Source organism: Drosophila persimilis, unplaced genomic scaffold, assembly GCF_003286085.1.
Source record: "Drosophila persimilis strain 14011-0111.01,24,50 unplaced genomic scaffold, DperRS2 tig00000676-arrow-arrow-pilon, whole genome shotgun sequence".
In the NCBI taxonomy this organism is placed as follows: domain Eukaryota; kingdom Metazoa; phylum Arthropoda; class Insecta; order Diptera; family Drosophilidae; genus Drosophila; species Drosophila persimilis.
This window is the reverse complement of record NW_020825332.1, coordinates 1,896,761-1,906,437: the sequence shown is the minus strand read 5'-3', so window position 1 is coordinate 1,906,437 and position 9,677 is coordinate 1,896,761. Positions and strand designations below refer to the sequence as shown.

General features: G+C 49.3%; 1 protein-coding gene across 2 annotated transcripts; it reads left to right on the top strand.

Annotated features, from left to right (window-relative positions):
* Nucleotides 1-6,087: 6,087 nt before the first annotated feature.
* LOC6599686 (platelet glycoprotein V) lies at nt 6,088-8,483 on the top strand. Of its 2 annotated transcripts, XM_026991517.1 has the most exons (7): nt 6,088-6,648; nt 6,706-6,849; nt 6,918-7,228; nt 7,283-7,431; nt 7,493-7,752; nt 7,830-8,112; nt 8,176-8,483. In XM_026991517.1, the coding sequence occupies exons 1-7, from the start codon at nt 6,092-6,094 to the stop codon at nt 8,257-8,259; spliced, it is 1,788 nt and encodes a 595-aa protein (XP_026847318.1). In that variant the 5' UTR covers nt 6,088-6,091; the 3' UTR covers nt 8,260-8,483. The 2 variants fall into 2 exon arrangements, with proteins under 2 accessions (XP_026847318.1, XP_002024789.2); XM_002024753.2 differs by having other exon boundaries at nt 7,830-8,483.
* The last annotated feature ends 1,194 nt before the right edge of the window (nt 8,484-9,677 follow it).

The window sequence follows — 9,677 nt, the reverse complement described above, 5'->3', positions numbered from 1 at the left end:
TTGCCAAAAATCGGCCTCATTTTCGTGGTCGAGATTTTGGTGCCAATCGACAGGCTGGATCCCCACGATCCTGGGAGACTAGGTCCTTCGCCGATCTGGCCCTATTTAGCTGAGATATAGCCTTCCGAAGGTTTGGATTTGCACACCATGCAAATACTGGTTTTCTTCTGTAAGCTATATCTCTGTTAAGCGGCAGCCGATCGAGGCGTGGCATGTCATTTCGTGATGCGGAGAGTCCTGCCAACCGATTGGCACCAGAAAAAAGGACATCCACTCCTTCACGATTTTCGCCAAAATTCATGATGGTTACATCATCCAATTTGCCAAAAATCGGCCTCATTTTCGTGGTCGAGATTTTGGTGCCAATCGACAGGCTGGATCCCCACGATCCTGGGAGACTAGGTCCTTCGCCGATCTGGCCCTATTTAGCTGAGATATAGCCTTCCGAAGGTTTGGATTTGCACACCATGCAAATACTGGTTTTCTTCTGTAAGCTATATCTCAGCTATACGGCAGCCGATCGAGGCGTGGCATGTCATTTCGTGATGCGGAGAGTCCTGCCAACCGATTGGCACCAGAAAAGAGGACATCCATTCCATCACGATTTTCGCCAAAAATCATGATGGTTACATCATCCAATTTGCCAAAAATCGGCCTCATTTTCGTGGTCGAGATTTTGGTGCCAATCGACAGGCTGGATCCCCACGATCCTGGGAGACTAGGTCCTTCGCCGATCTGGCCCTATTTAGCTGAGATATAGCCTTCCGAAGGTTTGGATTTGCACACCATGCAAATACTGGTTTTCTTCTGTAAGCTATATCTCTGTTAAGCGGCAGCCGATCGAGGCGTGGCATGTCATTTCGTGATGCGGAGAGTCCTGCCAACCGATTGGCACCAGAAAAAAGGACATCCATTCCATCACGATTTTCGCCAAAAATCATGATGGTTACATCATCCAATTTGCCAAAAATCGGCCTCATTTTCGTGGTCGAGATTTTGGTGCCAATCGACAGGCTGGATCCCCACGATCCTGGGAGACAAGGTCCTTCGCCGATCTGGCCCCGTTTAGCTAAGATATAGCCTTCCGAAGGTTTGGATTTGCACACCAATGCAAATACTGGTTTTCTTCTGTAAGCTATATCTCAGCTATACGGCAGCCGATCGAGGCGTGGCATGTCATTTCGTGATGCGGAGAGTCCTGCCAACCGATTGGCACCAGAAAAGAGGACATCCATTCCATCACGATTTTCGCCAAAAATCATGATGGTTACATCATCCAATTTGCCAAAAATCGGCCTCATTTTCGTGGTCGAGATTTTGGTGCCAATCGACAGGCTGGATCCCCACGGTCCTGGGAAGGTAGGTCCTTCGCCGATCTGGCCCTATTTCCCTGAGATATAGCCTGCCGAAGATTTGGATTTGCACATCACTCAAATACTGGTTTTTTCTACAAGATATATCTCTGCCATACGGCAGCCGATCGGGGCGTGGCATGTCATTTCGTGACCGGGAGAGTCCTGCCAACAGATTGGCACCAGAAAAAAGGACATCCATTCCATCACGATTTTCGCCAAAAATCATGATGGTTACATCATCCAATTTGCCAAAAATCGGCCTCATTTTCGTGGTCGAGATTTTGGTGCCAATCGACAGGCTGGAACCCCACCATTCTGGGAGACTATGTCCTTCGCCGATCTGGCCCCATTTAGCTGAGATATAGCCTTCCGAAGGTTGGATTTGCACATCATGCAAATACTGGTTTTTTCTGCAAGCTATATCTCTGCTAAACGGCAGCCGATCAGGGCGTGGCATGTCATTTCGTGACCGGGAGAGTCCTGCCAACAGATTGGCACCAGAAAAAAGGACATCCATTCCATCACGATTTTCGCCAAAAATCGGCCTCATTTTCGTGGTCGAGATTTTGGTGCCAATCGACAGGCTGGAACCCCACCATTCTGGGAGACTATGTCCTTCGCCGATCTGGCCCCATTTAGCTGAGATATAGCCTTCCGAAGGTTGGATTTGCACATCATGCAAATACTGGTTTTTTCTGCAAGCTATATCTCTGCTAAACGGCAGCCGATCAGGGCGTGGCATGTCATTTCGTGACCGGGAGAGTCCTGCCAACAGATTGGCACCAGAAAAAAGGACATCCATTCCATCACGATTTTCGCCAAAAATCATGATGGTTACATCATCCAATTTGCCAAAAATCGGCCTCATTTTCGTGGTCGAGATTTTGGTGCCAATCGACAGGCTGGATCCCCACGGTCCTGGGAAGGTAGGTCCTTCGCCGATCTGGCCCTATTTCCCTGAGATATAGCCTGCCGAAGATTTGGATTTGCACATCACTCAAATACTGGTTTTTTCTACAAGATATATCTCTGCCATACGGCAGCCGATCGGGGCGTGGCATGTCATTTCGTGACCGGGAGAGTCCTGCCAACAGATTGGCACCAGAAAAAAGGACATCCATTCCTTCACGATTTTCGCCAAAAATCATGATGGTTACATCATCCAATTTGCCAAAAATCGGCCTCATTTTCGTGGTCGAGATTTTGGTGCCAATCGACAGGCTGGATCCCCACGATCCTGGGAGACAAGGTCCTTCGCCGATCTGGCCCCGTTTAGCTAAGATATAGCCTTCCGAAGGTTTGGATTTGCACACCAATGCAAATACTGGTTTTCTTCTGTAAGCTATATCTCAGCTATACGGCAGCCGATCGAGGCGTGGCATGTCATTTCGTGATGCGGAGAGTCCTGCCAACCGATTGGCACCAGAAAAGAGGACATCCATTCCATCACGATTTTCGCCAAAAATCATGATGGTTACATCATCCAATTTGCCAAAAATCGGCCTCATTTTCGTGGTCGAGATTTTGGTGCCAATCGACAGGCTGGATCCCCACGATCCTGGGAGACTAGGTCCTTCGCCGATCTGGCCCTATTTAGCTGAGATATAGCCTTCCGAAGGTTTGGATTTGCACACCATGCAAATACTGGTTTTCTTCTGTAAGCTATATCTCTGTTAAGCGGCAGCCGATCGAGGCGTGGCATGTCATTTCGTGATGCGGAGAGTCCTGCCAACCGATTGGCACCAGAAAAAAGGACATCCACTCCTTCACGATTTTCGCCAAAATTCATGATGGTTACATCATCCAATTTGCCAAAAATCGGCCTCATTTTCGTGGTCGAGATTTTGGTGCCAATCGACAGGCTGGATCCCCACGATCCTGGGAGACAAGGTCCTTCGCCGATCTGGCCCCGTTTAGCTAAGATATAGCCTTCCGAAGGTTTGGATTTGCACACCAATGCAAATACTGGTTTTCTTCTGTAAGCTATATCTCAGCTATACGGCAGCCGATCGAGGCGTGGCATGTCATTTCGTGATGCGGAGAGTCCTGCCAACCGATTGGCACCAGAAAAGAGGACATCCATTCCATCACGATTTTCGCCAAAAATCATGATGGTTACATCATCCAATTTGCCAAAAATCGGCCTCATTTTCGTGGTCGAGATTTTGGTGCCAATCGACAGGCTGGATCCCCACGATCCTGAGAGACTAGGTCCTTCGTCGATCTGGCCCCGTTTAGCTGAGATATAGCCTTCCGAAGGTTTGGATTTGCACACCATGCAAATACTGGTTTTCTTCTGTAAGCTATATCTCTGTTAAGCGGCAGCCGATCGAGGCGTGGCATGTCATTTCGTGATGCGGAGAGTCCTGCCAACCGATTGGCACCAGAAAAAAGGACATCCATTCCTTCACGATTTTCGCCAAAAATCATGATGGTTACATCATCCAATTTGCCAAAAATCGGCCTCATTTTCGTGGTCGAGATTTTGGTGCCAATCGACAGGCTGGATCCCCACGATCCTGGGAGACAAGGTCCTTCGCCGATCTGGCCCCGTTTAGCTAAGATATAGCCTTCCGAAGGTTTGGATTTGCACACCAATGCAAATACTGGTTTTCTTCTGTAAGCTATATCTCAGCTATACGGCAGCCGATCGAGGCGTGGCATGTCATTTCGTGATGCGGAGAGTCCTGCCAACCGATTGGCACCAGAAAAGAGGACATCCATTCCATCACGATTTTCGCCAAAAATCATGATGGTTACATCATCCAATTTGCCAAAAATCGGCCTCATTTTCGTGGTCGAGATTTTGGTGCCAATCGACAGGCTGGATCCCCACGATCCTGGGAGACTAGGTCCTTCGCCGATCTGGCCCTATTTAGCTGAGATATAGCCTTCCGAAGGTTTGGATTTGCACACCATGCAAATACTGGTTTTCTTCTGTAAGCTATATCTCTGTTAAGCGGCAGCCGATCGAGGCGTGGCATGTCATTTCGTGATGCGGAGAGTCCTGCCAACCGATTGGCACCAGAAAAAAGGACATCCATTCCTTCACGATTTTCGCCAAAAATCATGATGGTTACATCATCCAATTTGCCAAAAATCGGCCTCATTTTCGTGGTCGAGATTTTGGTGCCAATCGACAGGCTGGATCCCCACGATCCTGGGAGACTAGGTCCTTCGCCGATCTGGCCCTATTTAGCTGAGATATAGCCTTCCGAAGGTTTGGATTTGCACAATCCAATTTGCCAAAAATCGGCCTCATTTTCGTGGTCGAGATTTTGATTCCAATCGACAGGCTGGGTCCACACGATCCTGGGAGAGTTGGTCCTTCATCAATCGGCCCATAAAAAGCCGAGAAATGACCAACGAAAAATTTTTAATTGAGTCTGACGTCAACTGGCAGAAAATGAGAAATTCTGAGCTGGGATACCAGGCAAACAGAAATCAGTAGAAAGCAACTTCGCTTTCGGTCAACCCCAAAAGTATGCTATGCTTTAAAATTGAAGTTTTCTTTGTAACTAAAAGTGTGCAACAAAAATTTAGTTTGCGGAAGGTCTAAACCACTCATTGGCAACCACAAACCAATTTTGTTTTCTTCTTTTCGCCGTTATTTGTAGGCCGATCCTGGCGTGCGACGGCTTTCTGTGATCGAAAGAAACTCCTTGGTCCTTGAGCAAGGACCCTTTAATCGCCAGCTGTTTTCTGTTTTCTTTGTGGGCCAATCTGGGCGTGCTCTTGCTTCATGCAATCGGGGAAACATCCTTCATTTTATGGTGTCCTTGCGAAGGATGAAGGACATTTTCTCCGGAAAACAGATTAAGCTTTATCCGTTATTTGTGGGCCCTAGGAAGCTTCTGTCTGAAAGTCGGCCATAATTGTTTAAAAAATCCTCGTAATCAGGAGAATGTCCCCGATCGTATGGAGACCTTTAAGGACAACAAGACAATAGTCGGTATAACTCCGCTATATCTAGTCTAATTTGGGAGTGCCACGGCTGCTTTTGATCGGGGGAGCACGGATCAAGGATATTTTTCCACGTCATACATACTTACTTTCCCCAAAGTCCTCCATCATTTGGCAAAGCCCATTTATTTTATTTTTATTTGTATTTAAGTTAATAAATAATATAATTATGTGGATATATATAATAATAATATAAAGTATATCATAGGACATCGCACTGAAAAATAGGGGAATTTTAGTTATTGGCACAGGTAAAAGTAGGCTCGGCGAAGGACTTACTTTTGCAGTATCGTGATGATCAGACTGTCGAGTTTGCATTCATCCATCAGCACTGAAATTACCGACTCCAACCTCGGATACAAAGACAAAAAGCAAAGTGTTTGGCTAATCACAACACAGTATATGAGAGGCGTCAATCTAAGACGAGAATCTTCTCTCCGAGCTCTCCAGCTGGTATTCCCATTGCGGGGACTGACTGCAGATGCCTCCATTGATGGTTCAGCGTTCAAACATGCATAATTGGATCACGCAGAGGCTTTCAGTTTCTTACCGGCTTCGGGTCCGCCGCAATACTCTATCCGGTGCAGCTACAGCGACCGTAAGATACGCTGCAGCTTGGTGGCCCCCATGTGGCGCTCTGGACTACTTAAGGTAATTGCTGTAAATGGAAATTTTCGTAAATGATGCAAATTATGTGCGAAATGAAGTGGACTATAAATAGGGCCGCCAATCGGTGCAATCGCCCCACAACGCTGCGAGTACCCGTTAACGGCATGTCGCTGGCAGTCCTGGAATTAGTGAGCATCATCCTATTGCTGTGCACGGCTGAAGTGCTACCCGGTCAGCCGCAGAGTAGGGATCCGCCCACCCAGAGCCTGGATGAGTTCCGGCAGAGGTATCTGCTGCCGCTGATCTCCTCCGACACCCGGAACTGCACGCTTAACGCCTGCGAGTCGCTGGGTATTGTCTCCCAGCTGCTGATGCTCATCAACTCCATGCCGAATGGCACCCAATCTCCAGCCAGAGATCAGAGGCCGCCAAAGCCGAAGATGGATGTCCATGGCAATGGGGACGCGAACAGCGACGAGATCAACGCCATGACCCACTTGGCAAACTTTGACCTGGTGAAGCGGGTGCGCCAGATCGAGAGTCGTCTGCGGTCCGTGGAGCAGCCCATCTGGCACCTGTCCAGCGGCAGCCAGATCGAGTGGAACCACTGCACCTCCGGCGTGTGTCGCTGCAATCCGGATACGAAGAGTTTCACCTGCTGGAACACGAACCTGAAGTCGGTGCCCGTCACCCAGGTTATACCCATGAATATGGTATCCATGTAGGTAGAATTCGGATACTTTGAGGCTATATTGATTGATGATTCTCTACTCACCAGTGATCTGTCTCGGAACATCCTCTCCACCCTGCACAAGGACACATTTCGAGGACTGACGTTGCTGAAGGAGTTGGATATATCGAACAACGTGCTGGACTTCTTACCCTTTGACTTGTTCCAGGATCTGGATAGCCTGCTGCATTTGTAAGTGAACTGCGGCTCCTCTCTGTTCCCGTACTCGTACACGTACCCGTTGTCTATCCGCTTCATAGGCGCATTCAGAACAACCAACTGGAGGACATTGATCCGCGCACTTTTTGGAAGCTGCGCAATCTGAATATTCTCGATCTGAGCAAGAACGAGATCGGACTGCTGCCCGAGTCGATCTTTTTCCACGCCCAACGGCTCACCGTGATCAATATGTGCGACAATCAAATCAAGAACTTTCCCCCCAACCTGTTGCGCGACCAACTGGAGCTGGAGGAGCTGGATATGTCGCGGAACAAGATCGAAAGGCTTGGCTCCGGCAGTGTTCGCTCTTTGGAAAAGTTGAAAACTCTGGATTTTGGCTGGAATCAAATTGGTAAGACAGCCAAATCAGAGTGGTATCCATTGTCCAATGTGATTTCATCTACAGCCAAGATAGACGATGACTTCTTTGCGGGCTTGAAGAGCCTGCGCATCCTGATGCTGCACAACAATCGGATCTCATCGATTTCGGGCACCATATTCAATAACCTTTTCAATCTGGTGACCCTGGACCTAACAATGAACCGGATAAGTCATGTAATTCAGATCAGATCCATTCAGTGTTCGAGCAACGAATTATTGCTCAACTGTTCCATAGATCGATGGTCAGGCATTTGTGGGGCTGAAACATCTGAATGAACTGCTCCTGGGCCAGAACTCAATGTCCAGCATCCCCGCAGATCTCTTCCTGCATGTCAGTGCGCTCACCAGGCTGACGCTCTTCTCCAACAACCTCACCACCCTGGAGGAAGACGATTTCCGGGGACTCGGCAGCCTGAAGATTCTCATGCTGAACAATAACATCCTGAAGTACTTCGACGCCAGGGCCTTTGAGCCGCTCACACAGCTGGAAAAGCTGTGAGTTCCTCCATCTCATACATGCATACATGCATCAAATGTTAACAGACATCCCTCTGCCGTTGTCCCTCCCCCAGGCGCATTGACTCCAACAAGCTGATGTTCCTGCCCTCGGGGGCCCTCCATGGTCTGGACAAGCTGGTGGCCGTCAAATTGGATAAGAATCCGTGGCACTGCGACTGCCGTGCCCTGTACCTGGCCCGCTGGATACGCGAGTTCGTGCTGAAACTCTGGGACGGACAGCAGCCCATGTGTCGCGGCCCCGGCGATTTGGGGGGCCACGAGGTGGGTCTGCTGCGCTACGACGATCTCTGCGACGGACAGTGGGCCAGCATGCTGTCCCTGTCGCCACGTCTCCCGGTCCGCAAGCATCGCATCTCCACTCCGATGAACTATACTGACTATTTCAATCTGTACTTGAAGCACATCTACAACAAGACCACCGACGAGGAGCTCAAAGAGGCAGAGATTACCAGTGTGGCCATCAAAAAGGTGCATCACGACTGATCATTGCCTCAGTGGGGATGCTAAAGTAGTTATTGAAGCTAAAGCTTAAAGGATTTTGTGGAGGATTGCTGGTAGAGTGTAGGAGTCGCAAATAAAGGCACGCCGGTTCCTCCTACATATCCGTATCCTACTCAGACGAGACTGAGTACTTCCTCCTTTCCAAAAATGATTTCCTTATAAATTTTGCCCCTCCCACTCTGACAAAACAAATTTAAAGTCAATTATGGATTTGCATTGCCGCCATTTACTATTAATTCCCAACCTCATGCGCAAATAAACCATCCCTAGGCTCCCCGAAGCACCCACCATCCGTTATCTCCTACAGGAACTCCTGTCCTGTCCTTGTCCTGGCTAGTCGTGCACAAATTACGGCCCTGTCTCGGTCTCGCGTGCCGCTTTTTACCGGTGTCTGCGTTTGCGACAAGCTTTTTACCTAACCAATTTATTGCTTCCGCTCAGCCCTAGCCCCAACCCAAGTCGCAGTCCCCGCCCCCGCCCCAGCTCCAAGTCTCGTGCCGTCGGCCCTCCCAGGTCTGGCTGGAATCACTGGAACTCCTCCTGGGGTTCCTCCCGCTGCCTGCCATGTAGTTTTCGTTGGCAATATCATTCCGCTTTTATACGAGTAGTTGTTCCTATTCCCCTTTTTTTGCCGCTGTCCTTGCCATTTCCATGTGTTGACATTGCCATGCTCCATTCACTTTTCCACTTTTCCCCGGCGCTGGCTGCTGGCTGCTGGCTGCTGCCTGTTGGCTGCTTCCTGTTGCCAGTTTTGGGCTCTGTTGCTCCACCCACTCTACTCGTGCTGCTGCTCCTGCCCGATAGTGTGCCTGTCATCGGTGTCGGCTCCCATCCGTGGGAATGAATGGCCATCCCCATACCCACACCCACACCCACACCCACACCCATAGATAGCCAGGGGGAAAGTGGCGTAGAGGGTGGCGTGTAGACTACAACTGCATTTTATAGAAAATTTGCAAGGCAAATATTAAAAATTGAATGCCGCCATTTCAGCGGCTGTTGTTGCTGCCTGCCCCATCGGTTCGGTTGTTTGCCTTGCTTGCCACTGTTGTTGCTTGTTTGTGCGATGTCTGGGGACCGGCGCTGATTGCCTCAAAGTGGTGCGGCTCTGCTTTTGCGGCACACGGCGGCGGCGGCATCGGCGGCATGGGCGGCGTCGGCGACAAAAAGTGTCAACCCTTTTCCATTCCCCATACAATACACAACAATATGTAATCATATTTTTCTTTATACGCTACGCACGCGTCACCGTTAAATACACAAGGGGTGTGGTGGGGAGCTTTTTTTGGGGGGGTCGTGTGAATGGGAATCCAGCTATCAGCCACATCTGTCCTTCACCTCCCCTTCCCACTGCCGCTGCCGCTGCTGTTGCTGCCTAAAGCGGAAGTAAAAGGATTTGA

Coding starts and splice junctions, on each gene's coding strand:
- LOC6599686 (XM_002024753.2), top strand. CDS start 6,092: ATGTCGCTGGCAGTCCTGGAATTAGTGAGCATCATCCTATTGCTGTGC. Junction 6,850..6,917: donor CTGGATAGCCTGCTGCATTT/GTAAGTGAACTG, acceptor TCCGCTTCATAG/GCGCATTCAGAACAACCAAC. Junction 7,432..7,492: donor CAATGAACCGGATAAGTCAT/GTAATTCAGATC, acceptor ACTGTTCCATAG/ATCGATGGTCAGGCATTTGT.